The sequence below is a fragment of the Peromyscus eremicus genome, chromosome 5 (assembly GCF_949786415.1).
Source record: "Peromyscus eremicus chromosome 5, PerEre_H2_v1, whole genome shotgun sequence".
Lineage (NCBI taxonomy): Eukaryota > Metazoa > Chordata > Mammalia > Rodentia > Cricetidae > Peromyscus > Peromyscus eremicus.
Window position 1 is genome coordinate 14,799,843 of NC_081420.1, and position 16,328 is coordinate 14,816,170.

General features: G+C 44.3%; 1 protein-coding gene across 2 annotated transcripts in view; it reads left to right on the plus strand.

Moving 5' to 3' along the window:
* The window catches only part of Fam120a (family with sequence similarity 120 member A), a 98,200-nt gene that overhangs the window by 43,326 nt on the left and 38,546 nt on the right, over positions 1-16,328 (plus strand). For both annotated transcript variants that reach the window (XM_059262984.1, XM_059262986.1), the window contains exons 6-8: positions 7,394-7,491; positions 7,676-7,959; positions 16,101-16,188. In XM_059262984.1, coding sequence (XP_059118967.1) covers positions 7,394-7,491; positions 7,676-7,959; positions 16,101-16,188 — 470 coding nt within the window. The remainder of the gene's footprint in view (positions 1-7,393; positions 7,492-7,675; positions 7,960-16,100; positions 16,189-16,328) is intronic.

Sequence of the window (16,328 nt, forward strand, 5' to 3'; positions counted from 1 at the left end):
TGTGTACTGGGATTAAAGATATGCACACCACATATGGCAGCTTTGTTCTTGGAAAGTCTGGTTTTCTGCACTTGTACAAGTGTGGCCCACTTTCTTAGTGGTTCCTGAGAGGGAATGTATAGACTTGGAAGGAAAAAATAGAGGCCGGGGACAGGCTGGCAGGTCACATCAGGGACAAGTCTCCTGAGGACACAGACAGTGCGGTAGATTGACAGGAGCTCCTCTTGTGCTGCTGTCGCTGCTGCTGCTTTTCTCCTCTTCCTCCTCCTCTTCCTCTCCCTCCAGAGCCATTGTTGTTCCTTGCAGAAGTGTAGGTTCAATGTAGAGATAAGAAAGTCTAAGAAGTGGCACCAAGGCCTCTTGGTGGTGTTTGTTCATGGCAACTGTTAGCAAAAATAGAATGTCTTTTAGATATATGTGGGCATTATACTTTTCAGAAGTTCTTTTTGTCTTTGTTTGTTGTGTGTGTGTGGGTGGGGGGGGGCACATGTGTGCCACAGTTGGAGAGACAGTTCTTTCCTAATGGGAGAGCTCAGACTTAAGTTGTCAGGTTTGTGTGGAAAGCACTGTTACCCAGACCCGAAGAGCTGTTCTTTGTGGAGGATTCAGGTATGATTCTGTCAGTGTGTTAGGCACTGGGAACTCAGAGCAGAGATACTGGGCTTGGCATGACAGGTGGGAGGGGAGCAAGTCAGTGTACCTGTCAGACACTGTGGCTGAGGGAGATGGATTGAAGGGCTAGGGGAGCCTGGCCATCTGTTCACCCAGCCTCTCTCTCTCCTGATACTCTTTTTACTCAGTTGTATACTGTGCAATTCACTTTTCTCAGAGTAGTCAGAGTAATCTTTCAAAATATGACATACTACACTTAAATCCCTGCTGGCTCCATCACACTTGGCTTGACTCCCATGTCTTTACTCTGCTTACACTTGGCCCCACCCTGCCTGCTGATAGCTTGCCCCTCAGGCCCATGGTACAGGAACTTTTTTGCTTTGAGTGGACGAAGCTGGCTTCTGCCGGCGGCCTTTTGCACCAACTAGTACATCTGGCGTTCCTCTCCCTGATAGCCTTGGATTGGGGTCAGCTGGTGTATGAGACCCAAATGTGAGTGTCTGTTCGCCGAGGGCACCCAGTGTTTTCTGTCAGTTGCTACATCCTCACACAGTGTCTGCAACTCTTGGTGGCTTCGCCTCTGCACCTTCTTCCACCTGCAGGGACTAGGAAACCAGGGCCTGTTCTGCATCCCCTGTGGATAAATACTTGACTGAATGAGTTAAGGCATTACGTTTTTAAATCAAGGGAATGAAGTAATGTGGTGTATTTTGGCATCCTTTTTGGAAAAGGAACACAGTTTATAAAATGGAACAGGTATACATTGTTCCATCAGTTAGGATATACCTGCTGTATGCTTTGCACACAGGTGATGTTTCATAATTGCTTGTTGAAGTAATAGAAAGCGTGAAATCAACACTAGACCCTGTGTCTGGCCTATCTAATACAACTGCTTGCTGGCCTTGGATTTCATGTTCTGTTGTAGTGGCATCACTGCATGAATGTGAAAGGGAAAGTGTATGTGAAGTATTTGTTACAGGCAGAATGGCCTAAAGGGCACCAACTGATTGAATCAGTGACGGAATGCTGAAATGAATAGTCAGGAGACCTGACTGTTCAAGGAAGTAGGACGGCATCATCAAGTGTCAACATTTGGCTCCTCTGCATATTACTTTGGTTTTCACTGCTATTACAAAATGTCTAAGGCTGAGTAACGTTCTAAAGAAAAGAAGACTGGGTTGGCAAGATGGATCACAGGTAAAGGTTGTCCCTGTTGCCAAGCCTGATGACCTGGGTTCTATCTCCAGGTCTCACAGTGGTGGAAGGAGAGAACAGCAGATGGGGCCACAGTGATAGCTCCGTGCTGGAACAAGAGAGCATGCTGTGAGAGACAGACTACTGGGGTCCAAGGGTCTTTAGTAGTTCCCACTGTGCTCCAGCCCTTGAAGGTTCCGTCCATCACCTTCAGTACCACCAAACTAAGGACCAAGTGTCCATCACATGACCCTTTTAGAGACAGCATATCCAGACCACAGCACATGGAACAGTGAGCAGCAGCTACCATTTAAGCAGTTACTGGAGATTATGTGAACAGAATGGTGCCTCACAGTGTATTAAGGACAGGAAGTATGGTGAAAGATAGTGTAAGCCTTCCGTATCTGAGTCCTTAAAGTGTTTGTAAAGGAAATTGTGTGGAAGATGTCCTGATTGTTCCCTGTCATTTCCTCCCAATAATGCAGCATAGCAACTGTATATGCAGCATTTACCTTGTAGGTATTTAGTCGTTCTTAGTCTTTTATGTAAAGCACACAGGTGGGTGCGCACAGGTTCTGTGTATGGATTCTATGTGCACAGGTTCTCTCTATATGAATTCTCTGTATGCAGGTTCTTTGTAAATGTACCATATAGAGAAGGGACTTGGACAGCCATGGGTTTTGGTATCCACTGGGATAATGAAGTTATCAGGATACCCTTGGAATACTTTGGGGATACTGAGGGATGACTGACTGTACACATGATATTGCATTGGTCAAGGCTAGAGACCATGTTGTAAACAAGGTAAATTTTAAGTTATAATGTGTGTGAAGTGCATTCATGTTTTCAGTAATTAAATGATACTTGTGTTTTATGGATAGAGTTGACTGAAAATTCAGTTTCGTTTTCCGTATTAATCCACTCAAAGGACAGCACCCTCAGCTTATAAGGGTCTCTCTGGGCCTGACCTGATAAAGGTCATTACCGTTTCAGTACTACTACCCTGGAGGCCTGGAGAGACATCAGTATCTATTCTACCCGTGAGCTAGATGTGTGAGGCATTGTTGACGGATGGAAAAAGTATGTGTTCAGATAATGTCTTTGTGCCTTCTCTTAGCTTTTTAAAAGTAAGTACAGGGCATATTGAGAAGGTTCGGCCAGGGAGTGTGATTCCCCAGAACTCACATGGTGGAAGAAGAGAACCGACTGTTGCAAGTTGTCTGACAACCTCCACACATGTGCTGTGCTGCATGTCAGCACACACACACTAGGGGTGGTGTGATTTGTGTCCTAGCACACTATCAGCTACAGCTTGTCATGAATCACCACTTTGAACACAAGCATGAGAAAGGCTTAAGTTGAGTTCTCAGAATTTGTGGTTTAAAGTGACAGATAACACAAGTACTAATGTCCTACTAGTTATTTGAGCACAGACTAGTGCTTATGCATATTTAAAAGCTTCAGGAGAGACGCCAGAGCCCTCCTTATCTCAGCTACTTTCCTGTTACCATGAAGAGACACTATGGCCAAGGCAACTTCTAAAAGAAAAGGTTTATTGAGGCTCAGTTTCAGTGGGTGAGACCATGACCATCATGATGGGGACTATGGCGACAGGCAGGCTGGGCACTAGAGCAGTAGCTGAGAGCTTATACCTGAGCCACAAGGACAAGGCAGAGAACACTACTGGGGAATGGCATGGACTTTGGAAATCTCAAAGCTTGCCCCCCAGTGACACACCCTCTCCAACAAGGCCATACCTAATCCTTCTCAAACTGGGGACCAAGTATTCAAATATATGAGCCTGTGGGGTATTCTCCTTCAAACCACCACACTTAGGAAAAGTAAATGAGCTCCTAGTACACTCTTGTCCAGAAGGTTAAATTGTCCAACGCTGTTGAGGATGTGAAGTAACAAGAAGTGTTGCTGCTCTTGAGATGATTCAGCAGGTCAAGACACTCTCTTCTAATCCTGACAACCTGAGTTCACTTCTGGTGGCCCACATGAGTGAGGGAGAGGTGACTCTTACAGGCTGTCCTCTGACCTCCATATACATGCTGTGTCATGTGTACCTGGTACCTTCACACATGCACCCTCACAAAATCAATCAATAAAAATGTAATTGAAAAAAAAAAAAAAGAACTTTGTTGCTGGTGAGAATGTAAAATGGGATAGACACTTTATCAGACAATTTGGCGGCTTTTCACAAAGTAAAACATACTCTGACAATTATGATCTCAGCAGTCATGTTTGTGGATATTGCCCACACAGAAACCTGCCATGGATGCTCATACCAGCTTAATTTATGTCTGTCCAAACTTGAAAGCAACCAAGATGTTCTTAAGAAGGGTTACGTGGATAACTATAGCACTGGTATAGTGGAGCATTATTCAGCCTTGCAGAGTCACAAAGGAACCTTAGGTGCACATTGCTAAGTGAAAGAAGTGAAACTAAAGGCTCCATACCACGTGATTCCAACTGTGTGGAATATACTTCCGTATTTCCATAGGAAAAGGCAGAACCATGCAGACAGTGCAAAAAAAGATCAGTGGTCCTAGGGTTATAACAAGGGAGCAATGACTAGGTAAAGCCTAAAGCACTTTTCAGTAAATGTGCCCATTGAAAAAGAGAGTCTGCCAATTATAACCAATCATTGAAAACTAATGTTGACAGCAGGAGTTATGTTGTTTTAGTCTTTGAATCAATTTTCAAAGCTCCATTTTTAACATCCCTGGAAAAGTAAGATATAGCTTGTCTTCCTCTTTTGTTCTCTACCTTATTACCTGGGGACAAGGCTTCTCATTGAACTGGAAGCTTGCCATTTCCATTAGGTTGGCTGGCTGACCTCTGCTGTGTAGCTTGAGTTTTCCTGCCTGGCCCACAGTCAGGACAAATCTCTATCACCTGCCAGTCCCACAGCCTCAGACCCGACCAAGTAAACACAGAGACTTATATTGCTTACAAACTGTATGGCCATGGCAGGCTTCTTGCTAACTGTTCTTACAGCTTAAATTAATCCATTTCCATTAATCTATACCTTGCCACATGGCTCGTGGCTTACTGGCATCTTCACAAGCTGTTTCTCATCGTGGTGGCTGGCAGTGTCTCTCTGACTCAGCCTTCCACTTCCTAGCTTTATTCTCCTCCTTGTCCCGCCTACACTTCCTGCCTAGCCAATGGCCAATCATTGTTTTATTTATTGACTAATTAGCAACACATGTGACATACAGAACATCCCACAGCACTGCTGCCTCATCCTGAGGTTGTAGGCATGTGGGTGCTGGGGATTTGAATCCAGGTCTTGTTGTTTGCAGTGCAAACACTCTTATCCACTGAGCCATCTCCCAGTCCCAGACATTTAAAAGTTTACTGTTCCTGTTTTGTGTTTGGGTTAATGTAGCATCTCTAGGTTAACAGAAGAGCCTCTGTTAGGTTGGGCTGGGAGTGGGGATTGGGCTGTTATGTCTGCAGTTAGCTGGAAGTGGTTCTAGTTTAACACCATTCCTTTAAACAGGTATCTCAGTTTAATATAGAGGAAAAGCCAGGCAGCTCTGTGGGCGGTGTGAGTCACTGGGGTGGGTCATGGAACTGAGCTTTGGGGTCTCGGGGAGAAAAGTCAGTGAACACACCTCAAAGGCAGCTGTATGTGCAGCTTTTCTGTGCATTCCTGGAGAAGTCTGTAATACTTAACACTTTTTTTAAGTTGTAAAAATACTCTACATTCTTCCTGCATTCTTTTTCTCCTTTGTTGTACATACTTTGCTAACAAAAGCCTGCCTCTAGTATGTGGTGGTAAAAAGGAAATTGGAAAGCAGCAGTATTGCCTGTACACTGGGCCCTGTGTCTCTTCTGAGACTCTCTTGTCATAGAGAAGGGGGACCATGGTTCTTTTCAGCTGCTGCACTGGCATGGAGAACAAGAACCAATTTAGAGAGAGGCCCCCGAGACAGGTCCTGAGTGGTCAGGCATTACTTCAGGAATATGCAGACAAATTCATTCAGTCACCACAGGACTGACATGAGAGAACAGTAGCTTGCTTTGTGGAGACACAGCGTGTGTTTGCCATTGACTACAATGTTTGGTTTGAGGGCACTGGAGAGGTGTCTCAGCAAAGGACTTGAGTTAGGTTCCCAGCACCCATGTCAGGCAGTTTCAGGGGATCCGGTGCTTACTTCTGGCCTCCACAGGTTCCTGCACTCCTATGATACACACATGTGCACACAAATAAAAATAATAGAAATACAATTTAGAGAGAATCTTTGAATTTATATGTTATATTGTTTGTTTGTTCAAAGGAAAGTTTGTGCTTTTTAGGGAGGTATTAGTAGTTCTAGCTAAAGGTAGCATAACACAGAGTGGTTATCTTCAGCTGAAAGGGATGACTGTAAGCTGTGAGCCCAGACCTTGTTGTATTATTCAGAAGTTAGCCAGCCTGGGGTGGTGGGGGTGCACGCCTTTAATCCCAGCACTCAGGAGGCAGAGGCAGGTGGATCTCTGTGAGTTTGAGGCCAGCTTGGTCTACAGAGCGAGTTCTAGGACAGCCAGGACTACACAGAAGAATCCTGTCTCAACCACCCCCTCCCAAGTTAAATAGAAAAGGTCAGCTACTGGAAATTAACCAGGCTTTCTACAGTGATTCCAGTGACAATGCTTAAGCAATACTGGATTTTGTAGCTTTTTTTTTTTTTTTGGTTCCTACTCCACTATGATTCTGAATTACCATAAAATGTCTTTAACAGGTGCAGTGACTTTTACCTCACACTTGGAGAAGAACTGGTAGACTGGTTGCTTGTGTGCAGGTGCATGCATGTTTGGTGTGTCTGCATGTGTAAATGTGCCCTTTGAGCACACATGCCAGGCTGACTCTTCCCAGCTGTTTGTAGGGCAGTTCTCTTTGTTCAGTGTAAAGGGGAAGCTGTGCCAGGATTTAGTTAGTAAGAGCCAGGATCAAAGGCCTGTGTGGCAGTCAGAGCTGAGAGCTGTAGGCTCTGGAGACGAGAATGCTAGAGAGATGGCAGCTTGTGAGCTTAGCTCCTGGGTCCTCGTGGAAGAGGAGAAAGTGTGCAGCAATCTGTGTGTTTCTTCCAGTGTTTGTGAGCTGCACTGCGGCTCTCAGGAGACTCTGTGCCTGCCAGATTGGAGCAGTGAGGCTAGCATTGCATTTATAGTCCCAGTGTGACCCCGAATCACTCCTACAATATGGAATTGAAACTTTTCTTTCACAGAGAGGGAGAGTGAAGAACTCTGGGAGTGGGGTAGGTTCCTTGGCTGAAAGCTGGGTTAAGAGGTGGTGGTCACGTATGCTTCCCCTGCCCAGTGCTGTTCAGAGCAGAGGCTAGAAAGCCCTCTGATCTGAAGAGAACACTGAATTTGGGAGCTCTGGGCTTGGTTTGTTTCCACTTCTAAAGCAAAATGAGGAAGTCATGGCATCTGAAGCCACATGATAAATCCGAGTTTCTAGAAGTTTATAGGAGGTGGTACATCTGAAGAGGGCAGGCACGTGGGTCCTGGGCTTTCCCCAGGGGTGTCCTAGAGAGATGGCATTCTCTTCACAGTTTCTTATTATTTTCTTCCCATATTGACAAAACAGCCAGACCAAATCCATTTGGAATGCCTGGGATGGTGCCACCATATGTTCCCCCTCAGATGCTCAACATTCCACAGACTTCTCTGCAAGCAAAGCCCGCGGTAAGGTATTCCCTGAGTCAAGTAGTGCTGTGGGCCTTGGATATGAACTTTCTTAAATTCTTAGGTTGATATATAAGATAGATGCCAATTTGTCCAATTAAAAATGTCTGAAGAGGACACAGCCGGTCCAGGCTTGCCTCAGGTCCCACCAGCCCTGTGCACTGACTTGTGTTCTACACCTCAGATCCCACAGGTGCCCAGCCCAGGGGGTGCCCCAGGCCAGGGTCCATACCCATACAGCCTCCCTGAGCCTGCCCTCGCCCTGGATACTAGCGGGAAGAACCTGACAGAGCAGAACAGCTACAGCAACATTCCTCATGAGGGGAAGCACACACCGCTGTATGAGCGCTCCTCGCCCATCAACCCAGCCCAGAGTGGCAGCCCCAATCACGTGGATTCTGCCTACTTTCCTGGCTCTTCTACATCATCATCATCAGACAATGATGAGGGCAGTGGCGGGGCAACCAAGTGAGTATGCACAGTCACAGAGTGCTCTGGGTGCCGTGACCTGAGGGCTTCCTTAGTTCTGCAGCTACTTGGAATTTATGCCAAAAGTTGTCTACCACAAGTGGGTGCTGTATGTACCTAGAGGAGGTCTTTCCAGTGCCAAGTCTTGCTGTTTTAGCCCTGTGGCTGGAGATCTAGGAACCTGGGAAAGTTTAACAGTAACTTAATTATGTTACTTCTCAAATATGGGGGTTGCTGTGTGGCACCACAGGCTCATCATGTACACCAACTCCCCTGACAGCATTAACCTCTGGGCTCCCTGGAGAAGAGCGCCCCGAATTTCTCTCCTCTAAACTCAGCAGCTCAAGGCACCATTCTTGAAATGACACCATTTGCCTAGCCAAAAGTATAGAATGCTGCCTGGATTCAGATCAGACTTCTTCCTAGAGAGCATTAAAATTCACAAATGCACAGTTGGTTAAAATCGCATGGCAGAAATCATAAATGTATCCTCCTTTGCCCCCTAAAATATTCTGATTGGAAGAAAGGGGACTAAATATGTTCCTGTGAGTCCATCTCCTTACTCTGAGCACTGTTTACATGAGGTAAACAGCCAGGGCAGGCTACTACTGCATGGGTGCCAGCAAGACTGGAGCCTGTTACATTTACCTCTGCCCTCAGACACAAGAAATTGGAGAGGTGCAGTTTCCAGCATTAATGCAAGTTTTCACTGGTGTGTCTACCTGCAAAATGGAAGCAGGTGTCTGCTGATCTGGGTCAGTGTTTACTGAATCTGCACACCTTGTCTGGATACTCGTTGACTGGATGTGCAAATTCCAAATGAAGTTAAGAGTTGTTTTTTAGTATTTGTACTTTTAAACGAGTTGTTTAGTAGGATGATAGGTTTTTGGTCTTTTGAACCAGAATCTCTGGGTTGCCACCCTAGAAATTTGCATTTTAAACAAGTACACTGTGATTCTCATCCAACCTGAAGGCAACTGGCAGGTGGTCTAAGAAGTTCTCTGTCTAGAATTCTGAGACATTGCACTGGGTCGGTAAGAACAAGGCATCTGTACAGGGAGCATTTGTTGTCAGTTATGAAACACTGGCAGAAGGCAAAAGAAGAAAGCGTTCGCTTTGAGCCTTGCAATGACAGAGCTATGGAAACCAGGTCTAAGTAGTTAGTTGCTTGGACGAGGTGGATGGTGATTACCAGATATGGAGGGAGGACATTGGGAAGAGTGCTCCTCTCTGGTTGGGATGAGAGTGTCTTCAGCTTTTGCTGTTAAAAAGACTGGCTAGCTGTTCCCGGGTTCTCAGAACTCTCTTGAAGTTCCTGTGATCGTTCCCCAGAATGCTATTGTTTGACTATTTCCTATGCATCTTGTTCCTGCAAAGGTGATGTAAACTGCTCATTGTTTTGCCAGTGTTGTGGAGAAGGTGTCCTTCAGGAAGTTTGATACATGCACAGACTCACATCAACGTCGGACTTGAGTTGTGTGACTCAGGAATTTAATTCCTTTAATTGGTGGCCTCATTTATGACCATGAATATGAAATTGTGTTAGAAGTGTGAGGAAGGTAGCAGAGGAGGTAAGAAGCCTGATCCTGAAGCCTGTACTCCAAGCTTTGTGGCGGATGCTGTGATACAGTTTGGGTTTATAAATGTGGTGGGGGGGGTTACAGTCCTCAGGGAAGATCATAGGCCGTGGAGTGAATTGCATGTAGAGTGTGTTATGTGCAGCTCAAGTCTGCATATGAGAACAGAGTCTTGTGTTCTTAGTTGCTCTGTACCCTGGTCAATAATGTAGTTGTCCCAACTGCTCAAGAGACTGAAGCAGTATGTTCTTGTGAGCCTAAGTGCTCAGGCAGCCTTGGGAGCATGGTGAGACCTTGTATTCAAACATGAAGGCAATACCAGGTACAGTATCTCACTCCCATAATTCTAGCACTTGAAAGTCTGAGTTTAGAGGATTGCTATGGGTTTGAGGCCAGCTGTGATTACATAGTGTTTCAGGCCATTCTGGGCTACAGAGTAAGATCTGTTTCTAAAACCTCAAGCAAAACAAATAAAAATATTAATAGGAAGCCGGGCGATGGTAGCGCATGCCTTTAATCCCAGCACTCGGGAGGCAGAGGCAGGTGGATCTTTATGAGTTTGAGTCCAGCCTGGTCTAGGCACAAAGCTACACAGAGAAACCCTGTCTCGGAAAAACTAAAAAAAAAAAAAAAAAAAAAAAAAAAAAAAAAAAATATTAGTAGGAATGATAAGTCAGGATTTTACCTTTGATTTGGGCTTGACCAATACTGTGCTTTTAGGAGAGTCTTTAGGGAAAGGAAGTTTTCTGTTCATTTGCCCAAGAAATGCTTGAGCATTTGCAGTTTGGAAATGTTTGTGGAAGTGTGCTCTAATGGTATACTGTGCTGGAGGACAGTATACAAATGGCAAGTAGGGTCCCTCAGGATGACCATGTGAGGAAATTAGAGAGCAGAGGACCAATTAAGTGCTGGTCTCTAGATCTGGCCTTGCAGAGCTGAGTGGACCTAGCCTGTAGAGATCTGGTGTTTTTGTTTGTTTGTTTTAAAAGGAGTATACTTCCTTTTTGGTGCCACTTGCGTTTGAGACAGACAGTTGAACTTTATAAGTTTAATTTTTAACCTGTCCAACAGCGCACTATCAACCCTTACAATTTCTATACTATAAAATAGCAGGGAAGAGAGTCCTTCCAGTTCCCTCATAATGTGCATGTGACTCCTTGCCAGCTAAGATCCCCAAGACTACTTGGCTGTGCTTAGGGACAAGCACAATATACTCAGTAAATACTCACTAGTTAGGATGAAAAACTGCGGCACAAAACAGAATGTGGGTTCCTAATTTAGAAACACTTCCTTTGGTGTATGTTGTGTGATACTGTATGAGGACAGTAGCCAGATTCTGGTATAGGATGGTCTACTGAGTAAATGGTCTGATTTCCCCAACCTTAAGTAATCGTTGACTGGGGACTGTTACAGAAGAAGTAAAACTGCAAGAAGAGTTTCCTGAAAATGATAAGGTAAATATTTTCAAAGAACAAATGATAAGGGCCTGTAAAATGGCAGTTAAGAGAGCTTCCTGGGCTTCTAGAGGTCTGGAATTTGGTTCCCAGCACCCACATCAGGTGTCTCACAACCACCTGTAACTCTAGTACCAGAGGATCTGACGCTTTCTTCTGGCCTTCATGAATATCCACGTATATGTCATGCTCACACAAACAGATAAACACACATACACATACAAGTAATAGTAAAATATTTTAAATGGCAAAAGATAAGACACTTGTGAATTGGCAGTAACACTGATATCATTAAATATGTAAAAGGAAGACTTCTTTCCCTGGGGGGGATGAAAATGCAGCTTAAAAGTTTTAAACCATCAAATACTTGTTCTTAAAGATAAACAAAAAGAGTGGGATGCAGGTGGGACCACTCCTAGCAGTTCTCCACCCTTGTTCTTGGCCTTGCTGTGGCAAGGGCTGCTTAGTAGAGATATGTTATGTGCATGCATGAAGGTGAGTGTGGACTGTTGTCAGCAGGGGCCATATGTGCAGGAAACATCACCTGTGCTGCAGAGATGTCTTAAAGAACTGCAGATGCCCATGAGGCCACAGATGATACAGATGCTCCTAGCTGACTCCTGAGCAGATGGGCAGGCCATGCTGCCAGGTTTGTGGACAGCAAGAGCTGAGCAGTCCCCATGCTTTACTTCTTCACTGCCCTTTGTTTGTTTAATGCTTGTCTAGCATTTTGGTTTCTCTAGTGGGATGAATGGTAAGGTGGCTCTGCCCCACCCTTCCCTTGGAGTCTTCTGTGATGTGGGTGGCCACTTGCCACCCAGCCAGGACACCGGAAGAGGTGAGCTGCATGGACATGCTGATGGGAAGTCTAGGCCTGAGTTTTAATTGGTGACTTCCGCACAGACTTGCACTTTTCTCGTGCATTGTTTGTGGAGGAAAATAGGTTCATCTATGCCTTGGGCAGCAACTGAACCAGCCAGTTGTCTAGGCTTAGGACAGGTAGTTGAACTCCCCTCCCCAACAAAAACAAAAAGAAATGTTCTACTTTCTAACTAAATTATTCTCTCCCCCCATCAGAATAGCAACAGAGCATACTTCTTGCTCTACTTTTTGTTAAAATTGCAAAATAATAATAATAATAATAATAATAATAATAATAATAATAATAATAAATTAAGTTGGTATTGTTTTTCTTTTCTGGCCTCTATTGAACCTTTGTAACTGTGTTTTGGACTGAGAATTACAGTTGGGTCTATATTGGAGGTGTTTATTTTGTATTGCTTTCAGAGGTTTATTTGGGCTTGTAAGATTTAAATCAAAGGAGACTAATAACTTGGATATTTTAAATTCTTCATTTATGCATTTTTTCTAATTACCACTTTTAGTAGACAGAATTATGTAGAGTTAAAACTTTAGAAAATACAAAGAATCCCGCACAGTTCTCAATCTAGATGGTGACCAGCCAAAGCTTGTAAATGCATAGCACCTTATTTTTCTCTGCATATACTGAAAACCGTTTTTATAATAATGAGGTCTTAGGGACAGCTTGCCCTTTTCCTTTTCTTTATACTTTTCTTATCCTTTACTTGATATATTATTTAAGCATATTTGTGCATGTAAATAAAATGTATGAATACTTGATGTTTAATAAATAATGTGCTCTTGATAAATATTGCTAACTTTTTACTGGTGTTTTTAAATGTGTATGTAAAAGTCCTTATTCAGAGAGGTTGAACATTTCAGTTTTGTGACTTTGTACAGGCTTGTTTTGTTTTGTGAACATAGATGTATGTCTTGCATGGAGCAAAGAGTCCAGTGTACTAGGATGTACAGTATATATTGTTGATTTTGAGTTACAGTATCCTAGTAATATGGTAGTATTTCTTGCATAAACTTTCCCCCACCAATTCTAATAGCACATGATTCCCAGAGGATCACATCTAACCTGTGAAAAATGAGCCCAAGAAGGTAGGCTACTGAGTGCCAGCGTCTGAAGGCCTGCTGAGCTACTTCTTGCCCTTGCAGGATCTGGGTTGGCATTTTTAGCTGTGGTTATGTAGCTTCCTGCTTGCCAAACCCCAGCACACTCAAATGTGGATGGTGGTGGCGGGTGTGTGTGTGTGTGTGTGTGTGTGTGTGTGTGTGTGTGTGTGTGTGTTGCTGAGTTGCTTGTGAATTATATAAGCTAAGATGTCTGGAATAAATGGCAGCTGTCACACTGTTCAAAAATTAACTAGTGGAACAATATAAAACTAAAACAATGATTTGATTTTTAATGTAAAATAGCTGAAAGATTTTGTTCACCTTTTGACCTGTAGTTCGGGAAGTGGACACTTTAGATTATCTATCTGTCTGTCTATCTATCATGTATCTATCTATTTTTGGTGGCTAACAGGGAATTCATGGTTCCCTACTCTGGGGTTCAAGAACATTGTGGACAGGGTTGGGAGAAAGTTTGCTGTGTGCACCTGAGGAGCTTTTTTCCATTGGTTGGGCTGGTGTGCCAGAATTTGCATTTATATTTTGATTCTTTTAACATATTTCTGAGATCTTTTCATTGAGGCAATTCAGAATTTTATTTTTGAGAAAGATTTTTTGATCTTTATTCCCTATAGCAAGAGAATGATGTTCTGGTTGTCGCTAGCTGTTTCTTATTAGTCTTTCCACAGTCGAGAGCTCACAAACATTGGTGTCCTGGAGAGTGTGAGCCAGGGCCTACTGCCACACTTTTTGAAGGAAGGTCTTGTTTCCGCCTAGAACACACTGCTACCTTTAACAGGTGCTTGTGACCTAAGTGTCACCAGTGCAGTGCTGCCTACCAGCTCTCTGACAGCCCACAAAGCTTGCCCTGCCTCATGGCCTTTCCCTCTGCAGCTGTCTCCACAGAGGTGGAGTTGAAGTGGCTACTTGCTTGCTGTATTTTTGCATGTATATTGAAGTGCATCTGCAGATGGCTGCTTATCACAGTATGTGGCACAGTCTGGAATAATAGGTCAGGGACTGAGTCCAGCGCCTTTTTCTTGGGGGCTGAGGGGAAGATTTCCTTCTCTGAGCCTCAATTTGATCATCAAAGATTTATGCCATGGGATTGTAGGTGAGATTCAGAGAGAGCTCATGCTGGCTGGTGAGACATCTGGTTCTAAAAATAAGCTTAAGTTTCTGCCAGTTGTGTCAGATGAGTTACAGAGTGCTGAACTACGGGTGTTCTTCAAAGAGCAAAGCATTTATTCTGGCCACATACTTTGTTTTCTTACATTGTGAAGTAATGGCTAGCCTATTGAAGTGGATTAGACCACTTGAACATTGGCTATATTAAGATGCTTTCCAGGAAGAATAATGCTAGTCTGCCTCATGAGCATCAGGATGATGGCATTACTGTATTTTCAACTTGATGGTATATGCATAACCAAACAGGCACGTGTAGATTCTTCGGGGTGTTAGGTAGCATGGTACTGTACCTTGGCTGTAGAGCCATCAGCTTTCTTTCCTACTGTTGCCATCTAGTTTTTGGGTAACCTCAGGCACCCCAGGAACACTGCACCACACACCTGTGGGTTCAGTGAGTGTTTCAGGCAATTCTCCTGCTTACAAGCAGATTCTGAACCTTTGCTGTTTTTTATGTCACGTAAGAAATAAGTAAGGTCTGTTCCTTGGCTGTATACCACTGAGTGATTGATTCATCATTCCCTGGGCCTCCCTCTGTCACCTCTGTCACATCTCTGCATTCTGGGTCTCTGTGGTTTTCGGTGATGTGCCCTTCACTCTCCGGAGGTGACTCTGCTCTTTTTGCCTTTTGGTCCCCACTGTGGGTTTAGCTGCAACTGAGTTTTTATACACAATGGTGATATTGTACAGAAGAGTGGTTTCTCTGACCCTGGGAACCTAGACACAGTGGAAGCCCTTTACCTTTTTATGTTGACTGTGCAGTCTTTGGCTAGAAGAACCTGCCATGTAGTGAGTGGGATCAAGGAAACTCTGGGGTGTCACCGTGTGGAACAGCACTCATGATTTAAGATGGATGGGACATTCCTAGAATGCTTCCTTTACCTCTTTTGGAAAAAACTAAAATGAAATTGATGAGTATTTAAATGAGTATTTAAATCTTTCCCTTTGCTGTGTGGATCAATTACGAAGGCAAGCCTATATCCTGAAGCGACATGTTTCTGTAGTCATTACAGGTAATTTAGGCAAAAGGGCTGCCAATGAAGGATGGGTGTTGGGACCATGTATCCAGAGCAGCCCCAGCTATCCTTACCTGGAATCACCCTCCCTACTGGCTTATTCTTGTATGCCCCACCTCTCTGCCTCAAGCCTTTTGTGTCCCTGCTACCTATTTCCACCTTTGCTAGGGACCTTGACTACTTACCTGCTAATATTGTGTTCCTTAAATACAAGTGAACAAAGGATTTATGAAGTAATGCTTATCCAGACCACTCAACTCTCATCTGCTGCATTTCAGATTTTGAAAATACTGTCTAAACTCAGGAAAGTGTTTTCGGAGGCTGCAGACAGCTCATGAATCACCTTGCAGTTTGTCAGGTGGGGCTTGAACTATGCCCTCCTGACTGTTCCATCTCTTTCCATACCCTGTTTTTCTGCTTTGCCAGGCTGTTTGCCAAACAGGAATCTGTCTCTGTTCTCTGAACTTGAGTCCAGCTATCTCCTGTGCCTACACCCCACTTTTCTTCCCTTCCCCACGAAGGTGGGGTGCCTTTAAGAGTGTTGTTATCTTACGCTGAGAAATTATGCCAGAGAACATTGAGTCTTGTCCTGCCTGAGAGATGTCACTGGAAGTGTGTGATGTTTGATTTCCTCTCCTGATTTCCATCATGGTGCCTTGGAGCCACAGTCTGTCTGTGTCTCAACATTCTCCAAGCGAGCACACCTTTGAACTGCTTTCTCATGGCTTAGTTAGTGCCTGATCGCCCCCTTTTCCCTTTGAAGCAGGAGGAAATAGTCTCGAAATAGAATTATGGGGGAAACATAAGGCCATTAGAGCATGGAAAGTTATTGCTATTGATGTTGACTCAGCAGACTTAGCTCGGGCCCTTCTTCTCAACTGTGAGGCAGTTTAGTCCATAGTAGTCACGTCCTGTTCATTTATGTTTAGCCACATCGGCGGGAACAAGATTGGCTGGGAGAAGACGGGAAGCCACGCAGAGCCACTGGCACGGGGAGAGCCCGGAGACCAAGTGAAGGTACAGAACCCACACCTTCTACTGCTTATTTTCTGACTGGGCATGCGCACTGGTGACAGAGTTAAAGAAATCCTTTCTGCCATGTGTCCTGAGTCACATGTTCTCCAGAGGGCTCAGGAAGGGAAGGAATTTTTGAAACT